Genomic DNA, 23,752 nt, shown 5'->3' with positions numbered 1-23,752 from the left:
CAATCTCTTTCATTTAGTAAGGACAAGCTGCCTTGCCGGAAGCTTCTTTTGATAGTTCTCAGAGCTCAAAGAGTATGAAACCTTCAAGACAATTTCATCAAGTCTATTTATTAATGCATTTCAAGTTTCAAAAAACCTTACATCTTTGCACAATACTTTATTTTTTGCAATTTTTAGTAAAAATTTCCAAAGTGAACAAAAAGATACTGTATAAAACACAGTGGACATTAAACTGACAGTAGTATTAGATCTCATTTGTCTTGATCCTTTTGTTTTACCACATCTTGATTTGCAGTGGAAAGAGTTCAGTGCACGCATCTCTTTTCAGAAAACATTTAACTTAGACTCAAAATAAAATGGGGCAGTATGTACCTGCCAAAACCCTACCACAGGATAACATTACAAGCAAAAAATGTACATGTTCCAAAGTCTACCACACTCAAGAAGTTACTAATAACTCTTGCAGAGTAAAAGTCACCATTTTAGAAATGCAAACCCACTTCCAACCTTTGCACAGTCCGAAAACAAAGGCATTTAAATGATTTAAAAGCAATTACATATATATATCTACCTACCTGTTTGTTTAGAATTATTTATAGTCTATCTGGGGTTTCATGTACAAAATTCGTCTCTAAATCATGTACAAAAAGCTGTATTTTGAAAAAAGTCACCACATACTGTACAAGTTTACAAGGAAGAGATCCCATTATTTTCTCTAGCATTTTTGGCCTTGCTGGCTTGCGTCACATTATGAGAATGATTGTGTAAACCTTATACTCTTAAGAAAAAAAGAAAAAAGAAAAAAAGCCAAACACAAATCTTTTCAACTTTCCCTAAATCTGCCTCCTATGTGAAGCCAGGAAAATCATAGCTGTTTACTTCTAATTTAAGTGATATAGCTGGAAAACAAGAAGCAATAAATATGTCACAAGCTTAAAGGTTTTTTGTAATGCCCCCTTCCATTCCTGCATAGCAATAAGCCTGTTAATACATTAAATGCTTTTGCCTTCTTTCTTTAAAAAGCCAATTATTTACACCTGTTTAAAAAATAAATTTGGAATGGGACATTGTGCTGTTTCACCTTCATTGCAGTTAAAATATTTTAGGGAAAAAAAATGTCAGAAGGCCTAGCTACAATTTTAACTACTGGTTGAGCAAATCACTCTTCTTTAGTGGTTACCAATGATCAGTGATGATATGCTGAAAACGCTGTTCAAATATTTTGATAAAATAGAGACACAGCTTTTCTTTTCCGTATCAGACAAAACCAAAACATAATTAGCATACAAATAAGAGGCTGCAAATAAAAAGAATCATTTCACTGACATAACTGCTACCAAACATGAATAAAACTTCACCTATCACTTCAAAAATGGAATTGAATTAGAAAGTTTAAAATAAGTAAGTGGAAATCAGACATTTACATAAAGAACTAAGCCTGAAGTAGTAGTATGCTGCATATGTCCAGTTTGCACTTAACTGTGTTCTTCAGCATCATCACTCTTGTGCTCTTAGCAGCCATTTGATAAAACAAAATGAATATCAGAACCAACTCCATCACAAGGAAAAGGTAAACTGATTCTCGTTTCAAAACTGCCTGTGTAAAGCATTACAGAATCCTGGACCACTGAATACCACCATTCTCTGTTATCCTGAGTATGTCAATTAAACAGTAATTTTTCATTAAGAGCGGAAAAATTTTATAATACAAAGAAACATCCATATTGCAATTTCTGTTTACAATTGCACACAGGAGTACAGTGTACGTAAGAAATACATGTCTGCATATAACAAGGTATGTACATTGGCAAGTGATGTCTCCAATGTTGAGGTGGTCGAGCCTCCTAGCCTTGATTGGCAGTTGAAAAAAATATATATATTTCAATTTGTGATAAAAGTTTATCGAGAGCCAAGTTTGCCTGCAAGTGAAGAAAATGCAGCAACGAAGAACAGGGAACACGGGGCACATAATAATATGCTAAGACTTTGTGCCATTAGGTTAAAAATATCTGTCCATAAGAAAATTGGGTTCCTTTTTCACATCCCACCCCCAAATTGGAATTTTCAGGCTTTAAAATTTAAGTAATTCCACCTGATCTGAGGACATGATCTCTTGCCATTTTTTTCTTCAACTGTTATTTGTGAGGGTTTAGTTTGGGGATGATGATTTAATAGGTTTCTCTTTGGAGTGAAGTTTTCCCATTGTAGGCACTAGGAAGAACCAAGGCAAAAGCTGAGTTAACGTCTCATGTGTCCCATCTGATAACTCTCCCGGGGCCTCTGACGCTGGGGTTGCTGAATGGGCTGGGGAGGTCTCCTCCTCTTTAAAGTGCCTGTGCGTCACAAACAAAAGCAAGAGAGATTTACCATGAGCTTTTTAATCTTTAAAAACAAAGCTGCCATTTCAGTTAAAAAAAAAAAGGGGGGGGGGGGGAAAGAAAAAAGGTTCTAGATCAGCATTGTCCGAAACAAATATGATATGAGCCGTATATGTAAGTTTCTATTTTCTGGTAACCACAGTGAAAAAAGTTAGAGAAACAGGTAAAATAATTTTAATAATATTTTTATTTCATTTAACCCAATATAGTCAAAATACTATCATTTCAAGATGTAATCAATATAAAGAATCATTAATGAAATATTTCATTTTTTAAATACTAAGTCTTCAGAGTCTGTATGTATTTTATATTTACAATACATCTCAATTGAGACTAGCCACATTTCAAGTGCTTAACAGCTACAACTATTAGATTAATATGGGTCTGAGGAGAGACTCCATGAGGAAGAAATTGCTGGGTGTCTTCGAGCAAATGACTTAGCCTCTCTGAAACTCAGATGACTAACAAGTCTGTACAACAGGGATAATAACTAACTCAGATAGTCTGTTGTGAGGATTATATGATAATTCACGAAAAAGTGCTCAACAGTTTTTGAGAGCATTCAATAAACAACAGTTAAGAGCTGGAAAATCCTTAAAATGAAATTAAAAGAATTGCATCATTAAATGAGGCCATAATTGGTAATGTATCTAAAAAGTGTCACTTGGCCCTTGGAAATCCCTAAGAAACTGACATCAGTTCCAGAGTGCTAACTTGCTAATTTACAAAAAGCAATGACATCAAAATCAAATTTCCTTTGATTCCCACCAAGATACTGTCCCAGCATGACCACTGACCTCTCTTGCCTTAAGATAGGTAAATATAGGGGAACAACTGAGGGAAAATGGAGAAAATTATAAGAAACCCCTAGCTTTAAACAACTTTGTGTAGGGCAGTGGATTTGGCCTGAGGCAAGAGGCTTCAATGAGAAGTGAGTGGGGGGCAGGAGAGGGAACTACTGCCATTTACCTGGGCCTTGGGACAGTGTTGTCCCACACCTACTTCGCAGGTGTCCCGAGGGGAGCGTGGAAGCGACACCTACCTTGGGGAGGGGGTGGGAGAGACAGGTGGGGGCCTAAACAACCCACAGCAGTTGCTTCCTTACCCTCCTTCTCCAAATCCCCTTGTCTAAAGAGGGTATCTCCTCCCAGCCCTGTCTCCCTGAGAGGTAAAGGGTGGTGGAGACAAAACCTTAGGAGTTGTTTTCAGAGATGGAGAATAACTATGGTTGTTTGGTGACTGAAGCCTCTACACTACGACTCTCCCACAGACTGGAACTTGTATTTCCCCATAAGCATCATCCCTAGGGAAAATGACTTTACGTGCCAGAAAATATTTCAAGAGCACGAACGTTAAAAACCATAACTGAAGCATAGCTATTAGAATAGAAAGAACAATCATTTAGAAGTAGTCTATCATAATAAAACCAAAAAGGGAAGATTTTTGGATTTTTTTTTAAAGGATATATTAGCATTAGCAAAGGATATATTAGCATTTTTTAAAAAGGATATATTAGCATTAAATCGGCAGCCATAAGCTAGACTGGGTTGATTAAAAAAAACAAAAAAAACACACACTTAAAAATCAACTACATAATTCATCCAATAATCCCATTCTCAAGGAGAAAGTATTATATATTAGTTACTGAAGACTCATTTATAATTCAGTTCTACTTGCTAAATGGTTCTGAGTAATAAAAATATTGCTCAAATTGTCTTACCTGGAAGAGGTTTAGGAGGAGGCAACTTTGGATTACTACTTGGAGTATGAACACTGCATATCTTAATAAAACCGGCCATTAACATGATCAGGGCAATTCCCATAAGTAATACTGCCCACCAATAAGCCTAGAAATAAACAGATTTTTCCACTGAAAAAACTATAAAATATTTTAGAGTATTTTACATTATATAAAATATACAATAGGATACATTACATTTTAATTTTTAAAGAACATCTGTTCATTGGGAGTTGTAGATATCACGTAAAAGCACATATATATTAATCTCTAAATAAAAAGTACAAAGGCGAAAACAAAAATCACCCATAATTTCACTTCCTAGAGGAAACCACTAAATCTTATTTTCATTTCAGTCTCTTTTCTATATAACTATGTTTGTCATACTCAGAAAAACACACGTGCAAAACTGGGGTCATCCTGCATATAGTTTATATTGCATTTTCCCATGTTACTAAATATTTTCTGATTTAAATACTTCCTTCCCTTCTTTTACCTGTTACTCTTACAGACTTTGCTTTTTATACTATCCAGTGACTTAGAAGGTATATAACTTGCTTTAAATTCTACTAGATAGATTTTTAAAATATTCTTTAACCTATATTTTTTTCTAATCATCAAAGCTAAGACTGAAATTCTATCTTTTTTGAGACCCCTCTTTCCTGTTTCTCTATTTCATTTGGAACTTGAGTCCCAGACTACTGTTATTAAATTATTCCTATACAATGTATCTTAGTTCTCATTTTATATATATATATATATATATAAAATATCTATTACATATATACTCACTTATTTAAAGGTTAACTGTCTTCTTTAATATGAAAAGTGGAAGGATACACACATTCTAGAAGCAGGTAAAGTTTACCTCTAAGAAGGTACTAAAAAATTTCATTTCCAACTTAAGTCAAATTAAATCAATTAGCCAAACAAAAAACCTTCAAAAACTACTGACATAATCTCATTTATAGAAAAATTACTGTTGCCATTCTTAATAAATTTAAGTCTATTTTGCAATTCAAAATATTCAATTTTTGTATTAAGATAGCATGTACTAATAAACATCATACACAATAGTAACAACTAGAAAACTATGAACCTTATATTGGCTTACGCAGATTGTTATAATACATATATAGTTATTGCTAATTATTGCCAATAAAACTCCCATTTAAGAAGCGCTTCTCGGATCTGGGGCCTTAAAACCAGCAGTCTACTACTTCTATACTGTTTTCTTTATCCAGCAGTGACAATATAATTAAAGAAACAGAAGCTGAAATAAAAATGAATGTTGTGGTAAAATACCCCAAGCCACTTTCCCCGTGTGTGCATAAAGCCTTTCATATATATATATATATATAAAAACATATCAATTTAATTTTGAAAGAATCCCAAACTTTTAGAAAAGTTCCAAGTACAGTACAAAGAAGTTTGTAAAATCTGGAACCATCTGAGAGTAAACTGCTACCATGATGTCCTGTTACACTTGAACAATTCAGCATATAGTTCCTGCAACTTAAGGGGGTTTTCCTAGATATTAAGGGGGTTTTCCTAGATAATCATAACAAAATCAGGAAATTGGCATTGTTACATCACTACCATTTAATCCTCAGACCTCCTCATTCAAGTTTTGCCATATGTCCCAATGCCATCCGATTCAGAACTGTGCTGCATTTACCAGCTGTGTTTCTTTAGTCCCCCGCAATCTGGAAACAATCCACAGTCTTCCCTTAGTTTATATAACTTGACACTTTTAAAGATTACAGGTCAGTTATTTTGCATTGGAATGTCCCTCAATTGGGGTTTCTCAGATGTTTCTTTATTATTAGATTCAGGTCATACATCTTTAGTAAGAATATCTCAGAAGTGATGCTGTATTCTTCTCATTGCATCCAACCAGGTGACACATGACTTTGATCTCATTACTAAGGACGTTAACTGGATCACTTGACCAAGGTGTTAACTGCCAAACTTTACCAAAAAGATACTCTTCTCTTTTGTAGTCAATGAGTATTTTGTACGGACATAATTTAGAACTATATAAATATTTTATTCTTCATAAAACTTTAAATTTATTTATTCCCTCATGATTTCCTATTTTCCTTAATGGGTTATAATCCATTACTATCATTATTGTGTCTTTTGGGCATGTCCTCACCATTCTTTGAGCACTTCAGTTGGCACAAGGAGTTACAGGTTCATCTTGTTCTTTCCCTGCCCCAGCACTGGAATCAGTCATTTCTCCAAGGAGCCCTAGTTCCTTTAAAAACTGGCCCTCCTAAGCAGACACCCTCCTCACAATACTTGTACTCTGACATCACAAGCCAGTCACCCCTCCACAGGGTTCAAAGGGCACCCTGCCCTGTGCCAGTACAGCTCCCCTCACCAGGCATGGATGCCTTGCTTGGCCTCACCTAATTGCCTTTAGGAATGAAGTGTTCAAGAAAGGAGAGAGCAAGGGGTGATGCAAGTCAGCCTTACTGCCGAAAGATTTATCTTTAAAGAGAAGCTACAAATCTGAATTTTTACATGAAATCTGTTTTTAAATGCTAACAACTCATTCAAAATTTCTAAAAACAACAGGTAGACCATACAAGACACATTTGCCGGGCTGAATCTGGCTTGGAAACCACAGCTTACAATCTACTTTTCAGAAGCCATTTCTTGCATCCTACTGAGATTGCCAGATAGTTTTCTAAAACTTTCTTTTGGTTTCTGTAGAAAATAATTTTCAGAGCACTGCTCTTCCCTGTGAGTCTTTAGGTTAATATTCCCTTTCCCTTGTTAAATAAATTTCCCACAGGCTCCTGTTGTTTTTCCTGTTTTATTCATCCTCAAATAACAGACCTGCTATTTATCAAAAAAAAAGGCAGGGTTTAAGTCCTGTCCTCAGTCTGTCAACTCAAGTGCTGGCTGATTCCTCTCTTCATTTCTGCCTACTGTCACATGCAGAACTATATGCACAGCTTTTGTCATGTTCCAAGCATCCAGAGGCCTTTTAAATGTGGCATTCAATGAAGTTAAGACCTTCTCCTACCTTTCCTGTCTGCAACTCTGACACTCTGACCCAGTAAAATCATTAAGAACCAAAATCACCAGCTTGTACTGCTACAAGTACTCTTCCTGCTCTATACCAGTGGTTCTCAACCTCGGCTACACATTAGAATCGCCTGGAAACTCAGATACCTGGACGAAATCCCAGGCTCCAGTAGGGTGGGGGTGGGATCCTGACATCAGCAGTTTTGTTAAAGCTGCCACATGATTCCACTATGCAGCCAAGACTGAGAACTACTGATCTCTACCAAGGGTCAGCAGACTTTTTCTATAAAGAGCCCAACAACTAACATTTTAGGCTTTGTGGGCCATATGGTCCTGGTCAAAACAATTCATTTCTGCCACTGTAGTACAAAAGCAGCCATAGATAAGACACAACACAGGTGAACGTGGTTGTGTTCCAGTAAAACATTACTTACAATTCAGTGTTCTGGTGGAGGGCCCAGGGAACTGCATTTTAAACAAGCATGCCCGTGACTAGGATGCAGATGAGTGCTTCTTACTCAGTGTAGATATGCTGGCATTGTGGTACAGGACCATTTTGAGCAATGCAGGAAGTTTAGCATACATGGCCCTCATCCATCAAATGCCAGTAGAGTCCCTCAGTTACTCTGACAACTACTGGTAATTTCCAAATACCCTCTGGAAAGGCAGTATCACCTCTAATGTGATCCATTTTATAAGCACAAAGGGTCAAGGGTCTTCCTACTACCTTCAGGCTGGTGGGCTAGTTCTGTTATGGGAGACGCCCTTCCATTCCTGACGTTCACTATATTCTCGAACACATTTCCTTCCTTCTAGTCTTCCACATGGTCATCAGTGTTACAACTACTTAAAACACAGAACTATGTCATTCCTCTATGTAAAACCGTTCTTCAAAAGCTTCCCACCGGGCTTCCCTGGTGGCGCAGTGGTAGAGAATCTGCCTGCCGATGCAGGGGATGCTGGTTCGAGCCCTGGTCTGGGAAGATCCCACATGCCGCGGAGCAACTAGACCTGTGCGCCACAACTACTGAGCCTGCGCGTCTGGAGCCTGTGCTCCGCAACAAGAGAGGCCGCGATAGGGAGAGGCCCGCGCACCGCGATGAAGAGTGGCCCCCGCTTGCCGCAACTGGAGAAAGCCCTCACACAGAAACGAAGACCCAACGCAGCCATAAATTAAAAAAAAAAAAAAAGCTTCCCACCAAAGATCTCCAAGATAAATCATTAAGTGGGACAGAGATAAAAAAACAGAGCACACAATGAACTGCGGCCCAGTAAATATATGATTCCACTTGTCTTTTTAAAATATATTTTCTTGTAAAAATACAGTTTCTGAAAAATATATAAGAAACTCGTCTTGAAAGGACTGGGCTCCAGGGAAAAAAGGCGGCTTACTTTTCAACATATTACTTTGTCAATTAAAAAAAAAAAAGGATAATCACACTTTTCAAAAGGATAAAAGTGAAAAAAATTTTTATTTAAAATATTTCTTATGTCTGTGACTATTTCAGCTGCTCTCTCTTAACAAAACATCCACCTGTCCCTCTACTTACTAGTCCTTAAGAACTTAGCTTTGCTATCACATCCTTAAAGAAGCCTTGTCCAAATAGGTTCTCCTATTTCCTGTGAAAACATGATGCAGAACTGAAAATATGTTTCTATGTGCTTATCCTCTCTATCCCAAACTGGACTGCAAGCTTTTTGAATTTATATTCTATAAACTCAGTATATACTCTACCAAAAAGTACCTGTTGGACTAGTTATTACACGTGAGTCATTACTCCAAATACTGACTTAGAGAAACACTTCTCATTTATAATATTTATTTATTATATCTAGATTGCACGCACGCACAAATAATGCAAAAGGTTCTTACAACAGAGGACATAAAAAATTATGGTTTGACACCTCTTCTAATACCAGTTTTTCAGTACCTATACAGTTTTAAATAGAGATGCAAGTAGTATGGCAGTAACAAAAGCAGACTGGAGAGAGGAAGCCTGAATTTAACAGTGGTTATAACTTCGTAGAAAACAAAGGTCAAAAGGACTGAGTCCCAGCTGAGATCAAAAGATATTTACGAAAATGTGGCACCCAGGTCCTTGAGAATTTCCAGTCCCTTCTAGCAGTGTTCCTGGTTTTCCTCTGAAATCTTCCAGGTAACTATATACCTCAAAAGCCCAAAGCTGAGATGTTTTCGTGACAATGATAGTAGCTCTCAGAAATAGAATATCGCAGTGGATAGAAGATAGCAAGGAAAAACTAAACAAAACAATAGTGCATTTGAGAGTGTTAGTAAATATGGTCACCTTTGGTAGAGAAGATTTTTTTAAATGCCCCCTTCAAGAGAGAATTATCAGAGAGTGGTAAATGCTAAATCACATGTTTTCTCATATACTATAAAATCTGGAAAAAGAATACCAACCAGGCTATTAAGTGCAATATATGTGTTTCATCTCAGAAAAGAGATCACAGTTTGTCCACCTGTTAAGAGTCTGAAATAAAAGAGAGCTGTCATTCATTCAACAGGCATTTAATGAATGTAAATTACGAGTCAAGCTCTTGTCTTTCATAGATACAAGGGTGTTAAGTGAAACTTAAGAGACAAAGACATCCAAGTTTAAAAAACAGCTTAGAAGTTAACAAGTACTAAATCAAGTCTGAGAAAATAATTCTACATAAGAAACAGATAGATGATGTTCAATACATCCACTTACATGGCCAAAAGAACACAAAGTAGAAAAATTAAGTAAAAATGACAAAAATGAAAGGTCAAAATTTGCCAGTCTAATTTATTATGTTCTAATTACAATAGTTTTTTATTTAATAATCTAAATAAACAAAAAGGACCTATAGGCTAACAAAACAATAAAACAGGTTTCACTCAAAAAACTGTGAGGGGGAAGGGGCAAGACAAGCCATCAAGTCTCTTCAGACGTAAGATAATCTTAGCTGGTTTTAAAGATCTCTAGAAAAAGTTAATCATATAACCCTTTTGGTGAATTTCCAGTGATAACAACTCTCAGTCACAGCAAACACGCTCTAGACTTCCGGGTAGTCACAAGACCATGTGGGACCCACAGTCCCTTGTCAGGATACTGATTATGCCATCCTGCAGGGGCAGAAAGCGTCCCTTCATCCTTCAGAAGATACCATTGTCTGGACTCTGACTAAATGTTCTTTTATCCTTCAACACTCCACGCACCACCCCTCTCGAAAGCAACTGGCTACTAATCTTCTTGTTACTTTATACTTAGCCTGGGCAAGCAGGTTAAAATACCACTGAGAGATACCTGAAAACATTACAACTTCAAAGTTAGGATAATATGTATGATTTTTTCTTTTCCATATAAGTTATGACACAGTTATCTGCTTCATTCATCTAGCAAACACATACTGACTCCTTACCATATGCTAAGCCCTGTGACAATACTGCATCTTTGTTGTTCAAGTTTCGGTAGTGATATCTATGAGGCCTATTCTACTAGGCAACAAAGGACTCTGGAGGTCCACAACCACCTTCCATTTTCAACACAGCAGGAAGACAAAGTAGAAAATTTCGGTTACAAGTCTTTTAAAAAGGAGTCATTACACTGCAGAGACTGTAAAAATGGTTCCCAAACTTTAGCATGCACCATCACATACCGACTCAGGGGTCCACGTGGGACCTGATCATTTGCATTTTTATCAAGTTCCCAGGTGCTGCTGATGCTGCTGGTCAGGGGACCACACTTTGAGATCCACTGGTCTAGATTAGGGCTTGGCAGAAACTTCCTATCAAAGGCCAGACAAATATTTTAGGCTTTATGGGGCCAAGCAGTCTCTGCTGCAACTATTCAAAGTGCAAAAGCAGCCATAAGCAATATATAACTGAATGGCCATGGCCATGTTCTGATAAATCACTACTTATGGACACTGAAATTTGAATTTCATATAATTTTCAGAAGAATATATATTTTTTAAATTAATTATGGCCATTAGTTCCGTTACGGGTAATATTCTTTTTTTTTAAAAATAAATTTATTTTATTTATTTATTTTTGGCTGCGTTGGGTCTTCGTTGCTATGCGCAGACTTTCCCTAGTTGCGGCAAGCGGGGGGCTACACTTTGTTGCAGTGCATGGGCTTCTCATTGCAGTGGCTTCTCTAATTGCGGAGCACCGGCTCTAGGCGTGCAGGCTTCAGTAGTTGTGGTGCACTGGCTTAGTTGCTCCGCTGCATGTGGGCTCTTCCAGGACCAGGGCTCGAACCCATGTCCCCTGCATTGGCAGGAGGATTCTTAACCACTGCAACACCAGGGAAGTCCCCAGAAGAATATTATTTTGATTTTTTTCAACTACTTATATACGTGAAACCATTCTTAGCTGTAAGCCATACAAAAATAGGCAGTGGGCTAAATCTGGCTCATGAGCCATAGTTTGCCAACCCCTGTTCTACATGAATGGTTGGTTCTCAATCCCAGTTGATCATCAGAATTGAGAGTTGGGAGCTTTGAAATGACCCAAACACTTTATACTCCATCCCCAGAGATTCTGACTTAATTGGTCTAAGCCCTTAGGTAATTCTCACGTACAATATGAATAAAGGTCAGGTAAGTTTGGAAAATGAAGTTAAAAAGATTTTTTATCGTGGGGCTTCTCACAATATTATCACAAATCTCTAAGAGGGGACTATAGTATGCAATATTGTCCAGATTCATTTGACCACCAAACCTATGGATCTAGTGTTCTGTGAAGCACTTGGAAACACTACTCTAAATCTTTCATAAAGAACACCAGATACTTATCTAGGTTCATAAAATTACAGCAAAATAAGAAGACATTAATTAAAAAATGAGAAACATAGTTGACTCTTTTCAAAATAATAATAAAAAGATGAACTCCTGATAAAACTGAACAAATTAAAAAGAAAAAAGCCACAAACTAACAGGCAATTATTTTAAAGTGTGGGGTAAATACAGTGATAGATTTGGAAAAAATCAAGGTCAAAGGTGGTTTCCTATGTCAAACCTAACACAAAAGGTGCAAAAAATGTGAACACATCAGTAACTATGGAAGAAAATGAAAAAGAATTACCAATGTATCCATTTAATGAAAAGGAGACAGTGGTACAGGGTCTTAACAGATTTACTGGTGAATGCTCTCCAACTTTTCAAGAACTAGGTGACCCCTTGATAAATCCAAAGGATGTTTATCATTATCTCCTGGCGAGACACACAGTAGGCATTCAGCCTACATTCAAACATTACTGTCAAAAACAACTTTTCCCCGGAAAAGAAAGTAAAAGTCTTTATTACATCATTTCCATGGTGCCTATAGCAGTCAGTAACTCACGTCCTGAACTATTAAACTGTTAAGGTTCTTCCCACTCTACCCTCATGAGGAAAAAAGATTCCATAGTATACTGTGGAAAGGAGATAAAAGAGCCACCAGGTACCAATGGAAAGGAAAGTCAGTGAAACTAACCCATCATCCCTTTCACAGCTTCTTACCAGAGCAAACTAATAACCTACATTACTAACTAGAAGGACACTTTCCTTATACATGATGAAAGACCAGTGTAACAAAATGAACTCTGCTATGCAGGTGAACTCTGCAAGTAACACAAATGAGACAAATAACTTGTAAGGAAGTGGCTGTTGTTTATCGTACTGTTTGATCTGATTAATGCCCACAAATGCAGCAACAGCCTAACGGTACTCTTCCGGCATTATGGACCATGCTATTTGAAAGGGTGGCATGTGAATGTCAACACTGATTTAAAATAACAGTGTTCTATACCCATTTAAGGCAAATCTGCATAAACCTAAAAGTGCCTGATTAATCAGTTCCAGAGCACAAGACTTCACATTGCTAAAATTCATTGTAAGAAGTATTTCACAAAATCCTCAAATCTAAAATATGAAAAAAGGTTTTAAAAACACTTTAACTAAAAAGATCATTTCTATTAAATATTTTAAAATAGGAATGAGTTTTTGAAATTGTAAATAAAATGAATCAAAATTAAACATAATGGAGAAAAGTGAAAAAATATTATTTTTAGATGATATGATTTACTATCTAGAAAACCTACAACATCTGGCACAACAACATAAACTCAGCAGAACATAACTCTGAGATTCCAATTATCAGATTTTTTTCTTTGAACACACTGTTTCCCATAGTAGACAAGTATACTAGATCTCAACTTTTTCTTATTAGAGATGATCAGAAAAAAAGAAAATAAGAACTGGATTTGAGTTGAAAACAGGGAAGTAAGGGAGCCAAGAAATGTAAGCTGCCTGAAGTCACAGAATTATCAAACGTCAGAAGGATAATCTGAATCCTCGTGTAATTCCAAGCCTGTACCCTTTTCACTTTACCATAGTGCCAGAAGGCACCTTTAGGTGTTTTTTTTTTTTGCGGTACACAGGCCTCTCACCGCTGTGGCCTCTCCCACTGTGGAGCACAGGCTCCAGACGCACAGGCTCAGCGGCCATGGCTCACGGGCCCAGCCACTCCACGGCATGCGGGATCCTCCCGGACCGGGGCACGAACCCGTGTCCCCTGCATTGGCAGGCGGACTCTCAACCGCTGCGCCACCAGGGAAGCCCTAAAAATCACTCTTCAGATAAAATACAGTTGACCCTTGAACGTGGCGGGTTAATCATAGTTAGCCAACCACCTCCAAAGTTCTCTATATCCATGGTTCCTCCACACCGGCAGATTCAACCAACTCCACACTGTGTACTACTGTAGTATTTACTATTGAAAAAGATCTGCTTATAAGTAGACCCATGCAGTTCAACCCATGTTGTTCAAGGGTCAACTATAACTCCAGTATAAACAGAAAAGAAGTGATTTTCTCATAACAGGGGTGACCTCTAACCAAGTAAAATTATGATCAAATCATTTTAAGATAAGGTTTCTTTATAAATAAAAACTATACTTACCACAATCCATTCAGCAATGTTTTCATAGAGCTCTGGACTGAAAATTGCTTTTTTAAGCCTAGCTAGAGGACCATCAGCATCTACTAATCTGCACCGCATGAAAACATCACAGTAGCCTCTAAAATCATTGCATGGGGATCCAGGTTGCAGGGTGATGGTTCGACCAAGGAAGTACTTGCTCCATTGCACAGACCCTGTACTGGCACAAGTTGATGGCTCCACTGCAAAAGAAGTGTCAAATATAAGTTGAAGATCAGATTTCCTATCGGGCTAGCTCGGGAGAGAGGGAGGAAAGGAAGAAACTGCCTAAAATCATCACCATGACATGTTATATAGACTTTCATTAGTTAGACTAGATAACACCACTGGTAATTCACCTTAAATATTAGAGCATAAACAAACAACCAGTAACTCCTGACTTAGTGCCTACAATGGCTTTAAATCCTTCTAACGGTATTTATATTAATTATTGTAAAAATGCTGGCAGGTTTTATCTAGTTTATCATTTTAAAAACACTGTAGGGACCATAATACTAGAAACACAATTCTATACTACATTTTAAAATTTCTCAAGAGGATCAGTTCAGCTGGAAATTATGTCCCAACTGTATATCAAAGTTTAACACTTAAAATTTAGGAGAAAATAAGGTTTTTGAAACAGATTTTATACTCTTGCATTTTAAAAGCCTTACTCTTCTTCATACAGCAGACATGGCATAATTCCTTATCATCTTTGCCATCAGAGCTGGCACAGGTGCACTCCTCCAAGCCATATTTCTCACAGATAGAACCTGCACATTGCTGAAAGAAAAATAAAAGACCAATTATTTAATCCCTATACAGTCAAACCTCTTGTTGACAAGAGCAGACAGAAACACCTCCAACACTAAAATAATTAAGTAGAAATACAAGTCGGGGGGCGGGGGGGAAGCATAGATTAGTATCAGAAATGGATGGTATAAACACATCTTAAAAAGAGTAAGTGCAGGGGCTTCCCTGGTGGCGCAGTGGTTGAGAGTCTGCCTGCCGATGCAGGAGACAAGGGTTCGTGCCCCGGTCTGGGAAGATCCCACATGCCGCGGAGTGGCTGGGCCCGTGAGCCATGGCCGCTGAGCCTGCGCGTCCGGAGCCTGTGCTCCACAACGGGAGAAGCCACAACAGTGAGAGGGCCGTGTACCACAAAAAAAAAAAAAATTAAGTGCAAATAAGATAGTAAATCTTTAAAGAAATGGTAACTTAAAAATCTAGACCAAACAAAAACAGAGAAGGAGATTAGATGAGCATCGACTTTATGTTGGTTATTATGGCTCCTTTATAAGGAGAGAAAAATGAAATTTTCCTCATGTAGAGGAAAGTGATTATTTAGCCAAGAAAGCTTTAAAGGCTTCACATTCAGAGGAAATAACTGAGAGTTCTTTTACTTAGAGTATTAAAATGTTAATTTATAAAACTTAAAAGAAATACAAAGTTACATGCCTAGTTACATAACTATTTTTCTCTAGAGAGTATCAAACGCATGCAGTAGAAAGATGAAAGACAAGTCAATAACTAATCAAATGCCACCAGGCACTTATGCCACATAATGCATTCACAGCTTTGTGAGGAAATAGATAGGGACCGAGATTAATTACTTTATGCGGCTTTAAGTGGCAACAAACAATTATCCTGAAAAAGGTTTCATAAAACTAAATAAACAACATACAAATCAAATGCTTACCCCATTAATGCACACTTGTGTATGCCTATTACAGTCTGTAAAGTTTGGTTTAGGATCAGATGCTGGGCAGAGAGCTGTGATGCCATTACATATTCCTTCTTTTGCACAGTCTGAATCATCCCGACACTTCTCAGTTTTTGACTTGAATGCACACTGTGCTGTGCAACAGGGACCTTGACTTGGACTAGAAGAAACATTGAGGTGAGTAAAGAAAATCACTAGGATATTTCCTATACATATAGATACAGTCCTAATTTTTAAATCATAAATGCTAAGTATGTTACTGTTAAACAAGTCTTATTGGAATAAGAGGCTATTAAATTTCAACATTCTATTAAGTGCAGAAAAGTGATTAAGAATCTTGTTTTTAAAATGAAGGCATACTATATTGAGTTTCTTATTCTATTCTATTTGCCTATAGTAAAAGGTTATAATAGAAAAGGGATTAAATATTAGGCAAGTCATCATTGTTTTTCATAGATACACATTAGTCAATTTATCAACTTTTCTCACATTTATACACTAAAATCAAACTAGGATACACAGAACATCCATTTTAAAAGTACTGCACAAACAATATTCTACTGCTTATATCTATCACTACCAAAATAATTTGGCAAGTGAAATAAAATTATATGACAACTAAGTTACAGGAGTGTATGGAATCCATACTATCTAAATATTTAAAGTTAAGATTCTAAAACTACTGACAAAAGTCACATTTTTAAAGTTAGGCATTAAATAATATGTATTTTATTGAGTGTCCTTTGCATGTCCTTTTTTAACACCCACCACACAAACTGCAATTACAAGTAGTTCAATCTGCCAACAACAGTGCCCTAAATACTACTACTCCAGAAAATAAACCAACAACAAATAACAAAGTTCCAAAACCACATACATCTCCTAATCTCAGTTTGAAATCTGACATAACTGCCTTCAGGTGACTTCCCAGGAACATGAACACTACTGGAATTAGCAAGGTACCTGCATTGTTTTCCAGGTTTCAGCTTGCATTTTTTCCCTTCTGGTTGGTTTGCATCATAGCAGCACTCGTCTTTACACTGGTCACTATAGCCGCAATCACATTCTTCACCTTGCTCTACCATTCCATTTCCACAAATAGGTTGGCCAGATTCTGAAGAAAATAAATAAGACAAAGTAAGCATTATATGCAACATTAATTTTATTTAAAATTTATAAACTCTTTAAAGCCGCAGAACAAAAGGAGAAAGGAAAATTTCGAAGAATAAGAAAAGTAGAACAAACTAGGAATCTGGAAATTAGGAGATCTAATTATAACAGTGGCTTGGTCACTAACTAGCAATGTGGCCTTAGGCAAGTCACTTCCCTTTTTTGAGGCCTCAGTTTCTTAAGCTGTACAGTGAGGGACTTTGACCTGATGCTCCCTTCTAAGGTCCCTCACAGAAGTGGTAGCATTCTATTTAGGCCATGCCACACTGAGCTTTACTGAACAATGACTGTACTATTTATATTTTTAGCACATAAGTACAAAGTAAGTCAGTGTTTCATCAAGCAGAAAAAAATTAAACCTTTTCTGTTAGAAAATTTCAAACATACACAGAAGTAGTAAAAGAATAAGTATAGTGAACTCCCATGTACCAATCACTTAGCTTTAGCAACTTCAACAATATGCTGTAAACAACTCCATCTAACATATTCAGCTGCTCTTAACAAATATCCCAAGATGAATCTAACAGATAAGGAGTTCTTTCTTTTTAAAATCTAACCATAATACCATTACACATCTAAAAAACTTAACAGTATGCTTAATAGCATCTAATAGCCAATTCATGTTCAATTTTCTTCAATTACCTCTTTACACTAGTTTATTTGAACCAAGTTTCACACAAGCTTCCCCCAACCCCTCTCCCCATGGTTGCTTTTGGTTGACATGTATCTTAAGTTCTTTTAATATGTAACAGATTCCCTCCCCTCTTTTTATTTTTACACTATTGTTAAAGAAATTGGGTCATTTTATTTTATGGAATTTCCCACATTCTATTTGGCTGACTGTATCCTGGTCAATTAGTAAATTCTTTTTGTAATGTACATTAGTTTTGCTTGTCAGCTAGACCAAGCTCCTTAAGGGAAGAACCATGTATTATTTACACATTTTGTATTTCCAGAGTCTAACAATATTGGGTCAAATCTTAGTTCATTAAGGTTAGGCTGTCTGGTCTAAGCATAGTGAATAATTTCAGAAAGATTTTTAGGCTCTTTTTAAAAATTCTTTGATTTTGCCAGTGAAGTTTAAAATTGGAACAAGAATGCTACTCTTAGTAAGAACATAAAATCACTGAATTTCAGTACCTGCAGGGAAATAAAAAGAATCAAATGTCTTCATTTTAGAGAAAAGAAAACTAACTTTCACAGAGTTTGTGACTTGCTGGAAACCATATGCCCCACTATGGACAAAACACAGTCTAAACCCAGGTCTTCTAGATCTAAAATCTGGTGCTCTTTTCTTTCTGTTATACCAAATCAATGTGGAAAACAGTTGTAGCACAGCCTTCAAACTGAGAACTGAGTGAGTGGAAGGGAACATATCTCAAGCACAGGAACCTAAAACAATGCACGTCTGAATCAAAAATATTCTAGAAAGCCTAGCTTTATACTCAGAAACTTCATTCTTATCCTTGACCACATCAAACATTAAAGGAAATTTTAGAGGTAACTGAAGCTACATCTCACTCTTTCCTTCTTCTTTTTCTTGGCCATGCCACGAGGCTTGTGGGATCTCAGTTCCCCAACCAGGGATTGAACCCAGGACCATGGCAATGAAAGTGCCGAGTCCTAACCACTGGACTGACAGGGAATTCCCTCTCTCTTTCATTTTATAGCATCTCTTTTGTTCTCAAAAGCTAGAAGCATGCACATGCAAATATATACTAAGTAAATAATAATGATTTTTCTAGTCTAGCAATAATCATTTTATAATTCATGTGACGTAATTTAGGAGAAAAGGAAAAACAACAGAAGTCAGAAAACCATTCATGCGATATTTACTACACGTTAGTTTTCGTCTCATACAAAAATATTACTTCAAATCAGCTATTTGCTAACAGCTTAAATACAAGGAAAAGGGGCTGTTTAAATACCAAAATTATAATACGTACATATTTCATGGTAATTTAAGAAACAAATTTCCTTCCCATAATACTAAAAAGCAATATGCTCATTTTTTTCTATCTTATGTAAATGTTATTTCTTTCTTTCTTTCTTTTTTTTTTTTTTTTTTTTTTGCGTACGCGGGCCTCTCACTGTTGTGGCCTCTCCCTTTGCAGAGCACAGGCTCCGGACGCGCAGGCTCAGCGGCCATGGCTCACGGGCCCAGCCGCTCCGCGGCATGTGGGATCCTCCCAGACCGGGGCACGAACCCGTGTCCCCTGCATCGGCAGGCGGACTCTCAACCACTGCGCCACCAGGGAAGCCCCTTTCTTTCTTTTTTTAAAATTGAAGTATAGATATTTTACAATGTGGTGTCAGTTTCAAGTGTACAACAAAGTGATTCAGTTATACATACATACATCTATGTAAATATTTCTTTTCCAGAATCTTTTCTATTATAGGTTCTTACAAGATATTGAGTATAGTTCCCTGTGCTATACAGTAGGTCCTTGTTGTTTACCTATTTTATACATAGCAGTGTGTATATGTCAATCTCAAACTCCTAATTCATCTACTCCCCATGCCCTCGTCCCTGCTAACCCCTTTGGTAACCGTAAGTTCGTTTTATGTGTTTGTAAGTCCATTTCTGTTTTGTAAATAAGTTTATTTGTATCCTTTTTTTAGATTCCACATACAAGTGATATCATATGATATTTGTCTTTCTCTGGTATTTGTCTATACTACAAAGCTACAGTAATCAAAACAGTATGGTACTGGCACAAAAATAGACATATAGGTCAATGGGACAGGATAGAAAACCCAGAAATAAACCCATGCACTTATGGTCAGTTAATCTACGACAAAGGAAACAAGAATATACAATGGAGAAAAGACTGTCTCTTCAAAAAGTAGTACTGGGAAAACTGGACAGATACATGTAAAGGAATGAAATTAGAACATTCTCTAATTCCACATACAAAAATAAACTCAAAATGGATTAAAATGTAAATATAAGAATAGATACTACAAAACTCCTAGAGGAAAACATAGGCAGAACACTCTTTGACATAAATTGCAGCAGTATTTTTTTGGATCTGTCTCCTAGAGTAATGGAAATAAAAACAAAAATAAACCAATGGGACCTAATTAAACTTAATAGCTTTTGCACAGCAAAGGAAACCATAAACAAAATGAAAAGATAACCTGCAGAGTGGGAGAAAATATTTGCAAACAATGCTACTGACAAGGTGTTTAATTTCCAAAATATAAACAGCTCATACAGCTTAATGTCAAAAAACCCCACAAACAACCCGATCAAAAAACGGGCAGAAGACCTAAACAGACATTTCTCCAAAGAAGACATACAGATAGCCAACAGGCACATGAAAAGATGCTTAATATTGCTAATTATTAGAGAAATACAAATCAAAACTACAATGAGGTATCACCTCACAGCAGTCAGAATGGCCATCATTAAAAATTCTACAAATAATAAGTGCTGGAGAGGGTACAGAGAAAAAAAAATCCTCCTACACTCTTGGTGGGAATGTAAAGTGGTGCAGCCACTATGGAGAACACTATGGAGATTCCTTAAAAACTAAAGCCATATGATCCTGCAATCCCATTCCAGGGCATATATCTGGAGAAAACTCTCATTCAAAATGATACATGCAACCCCAATGTTCACTGCAGCACTATTTACAAGAGCCAAGACATATAAACAACCTAAATGTCCATTAGCAGATGAATGGATAAAGAAGATGTGGTGTGTATACACACACACACACACACACACACACACACACACTAACACACAATGGAATATTACTCAGCCATAAAAAAGAACGAAATAATGCCATTTGCAGCAACATGGATAGACCTAGAGATTATCATATTAAGTGACGTCAGACAGAGAAAGACAAATATGCTCTTTTTTTTTTTTTTTGCAGTACGCGGGCCTCTCACCGTTGTGGCCTTTCCCGTTGCGGAGCACAGGCTCCAGATGCGCAGGCTCAGCGGCCATGGCTCACGGGCCCAGCCGCTCCGCGGCATGTGGGATCTTCCTGGACCGGGGCACGAACCCGTGTCCCCTGCATTGGCAGGCGGACTCTCAACCACTGCGCCTCCAGGGAAGCCCCAAATATGCTCATTTTTAAAGTCACTTTCAATCAGGAAGTTTATTGTGAAAACCCAGTTTACAGATGAAGAATCTATGTGTCACTTCTACACTAAGAAGATTTAGAAAAACTACCACTGATAACAACAATAACAAAAATGAGAACATCAATTTTAATTTTAATCTGCCCTTTTAAAAGAAAAAGAAGGCTTTATAAGAAAAAGTCAATCAATAAAAGTAAAAATTGATCATTTGAACATCATCAAAATTTAACTTTTGCTCTGGGAAAGACTGTGAAGAGGGTGAAAAGACAAGCTACAGACAGGAAGAAAATATATGCAGACCAATATCTGACAAGTGACTAGCATCTAGCCTATATAAAGAACCCTCAAAACTCAACAGAAAAAACAAAACCAAAAAAACTCAATGGCCAAGAAACATGGACATTTCACCAAAGAAGATATACATATGGCAAAAAAGCACATGAAAAGATATTCAATGTCATTAGTCATCAGAAAAATACAAAGTAAGGTACAATGAAATACCACTATATACCTATCACAATGGATAAAATAAAAATACCAAAGGCTGACAAGGATAGAGAGAAATTAGTTCACTCATACACTGCTGGTGGGAATATAAAATAGTACAGCCTTCTAGAGAACAGTTTGGCAGTTTCATATAAATAAAAACAAACAACGGCTACATTGATCCATCAGTTGGATTTGGAGGCATTTATCACAGAGAAATGAAAACTTATATTCACATGAAAAGCCTGTTTATAGCTGCTTTATTCATAACTGCCAAAAACTGAAGATAACCCAAATATCCTTTAATAGAAAAATCGTTAAACTGTAGTACACACATACCACCTGCAATAAAAAGGAACAAACTAGTGATGCAGGCAAACAATTTGGATTAATTTCCAAGGAATCATGCTGAGTGAAAAATCCCAAAGGTTACATACTGTATGATTCCATTTATATAACATTTTTGAAGTGACAAAATTTTAGAAATGGAGAATAGTGGGGCAGCTGAAGGGATACCAGGAGGGAGGTGAGTGTGGTTATAAAAGGACAACGCCAAGAGTTACTTGTGGTGGGACTTCCCTGGTGGTGCAATGGTTACGAATCCGCCTGTCAATGCAGGAGACACGGGTTCGATCCCTGGTCTGGGAAGATCCCACATGCCATAGAGCAACTAAGCCCGTGCGCCACAACTACTGAGCCTGTGCACCACAACTACTGAAGCCCGTGCATCCTAGAACCTGCATGCCACAACTACTGAGCCCAGGCGCCTAGAGCTCATGTTCCACAACAAGAGAAGCCACTGAAATGAGAAGCCTGCGCATCGCAACAAAGAGTAGCTCCCACTCACCACAACTAGAGAAAAGCCCGCGCACAGCAACAAAGACCCCACACAGCCAAAAAAAGAATTAAAAAAAAAAAGAATTACTTGTGGTGATGGAACTATTCTTTATCATGGCTGTGGTGATGGGCACATAAACCTACACATGATAAAACTGTATAGAACTAAACACACACACAGAGAAATGACGACAGGAAAAACTGGGGAAATCTGAATAAGATCTGTGGGCTGTGTCAATGTCAATATCCTTGCTATATGTAATAGTGTATTGATACTATACAGTTTTGCAAGGTGTTACCACTGGGGGGAACTGGATGAAGGGTATATGGAATCTCCATTATTTCTTACAACTGCATGTGAATCTAAATTATCTCTGTATAAATTTCAATTAAAAACAAAAGGCCATAGTGTTATGTCAATTATACCTCAAAAAAAAAAAAAAAATGCAGGGTTTCCCTGGTGGCGCAGTGGTTAAGAATCTGCCTGCCAATGCAGGGGACATGGGTTTGGGCGCTGATCCAGGAAGATTCCACATGTCACGGAGCAACTAAGCCCGTGAGCCAAAACTACTGAGCCTGCACTCTACAGCCCGCGAGCCGCAACTACTGAGCCCACGTGCCACAACTACTGAAGCCTGCATGCCTAGAGCCCATGCTCCGCAACAAGAGAAGCCACCACAATGAGAAGCCCACACACCACAACAAAGAGTAGTCTCCTGCTCATCGCAACTAGAAAAGCCTGCGTGCAGCAACAAAGACCCAATGCAGCCAAAAATAAATAAATAAAATAAATAAATTTATTTTAAAAAATGCAGCTAAAAAAATGAAAGGCCGTGCTTATCTGGAAACCTTCCTCAATTCTTTCTCCTTTGCTGCCATATGTTTAACTCATCTATAAGAGTGTTGTTTATGTGCAATATGAGCAGGCCTCAGTGTTTGCCTTCAAGTAACTTAAAATCTTGTAAAATAGGACAAGGACCCCCAAAAACATAATACAAGGTAGAATATTTAGAACATATTAAATGCCCTACGAGAGGCATAACAGATGAATGGATAAACAAAATGTGGTATATCCATATAATGGAATATTATTCGGCCATAAAAAAGAATGGCATTCTGATACATGCTGCAACTTGTATGAATCTTGGAAATTTTATGCTAAGTGAAATAAACCAGATACAAAAGCATTATCCCATTTATATGAGGTACCTAGAATAGGCAAAGTCACAGAGACACAAAATAGATTAGAGGTTACTAGGGGCTGGGGAGAGAAAGAAATAGGAGTTATTGCTTAATGGTTACTGAATTTCTATTTGGAGTGATTTTAAAAGTTTGAAA

The 23,752-nt window shown here is 37.2% G+C and overlaps 1 protein-coding gene across 1 annotated transcript in view; it reads right to left on the bottom strand.

Annotated features, from left to right (window-relative positions):
* ADAM10 (ADAM metallopeptidase domain 10) overlaps positions 1-23,752 on the bottom strand; it is a 110,709-nt gene continuing 86,957 nt past the window's right edge. Inside the window, exons 11-16 of the mRNA XM_060005890.1 lie at positions 16,787-16,937; positions 15,800-15,983; positions 14,775-14,883; positions 14,083-14,303; positions 4,099-4,225; positions 1-2,333 (exon numbers count right to left, since the gene is read on the bottom strand). Coding sequence (XP_059861873.1) covers positions 2,239-2,333; positions 4,099-4,225; positions 14,083-14,303; positions 14,775-14,883; positions 15,800-15,983; positions 16,787-16,937 — 887 coding nt within the window. The 3' untranslated portion in view covers positions 1-2,238. The remainder of the gene's footprint in view (positions 2,334-4,098; positions 4,226-14,082; positions 14,304-14,774; positions 14,884-15,799; positions 15,984-16,786; positions 16,938-23,752) is intronic.

Source organism: Delphinus delphis, chromosome 2 (assembly GCF_949987515.2).
Source record: "Delphinus delphis chromosome 2, mDelDel1.2, whole genome shotgun sequence".
NCBI lineage: Eukaryota > Metazoa > Chordata > Mammalia > Artiodactyla > Delphinidae > Delphinus > Delphinus delphis.
This window is presented reverse-complemented; position numbering and strand designations above follow the sequence as displayed.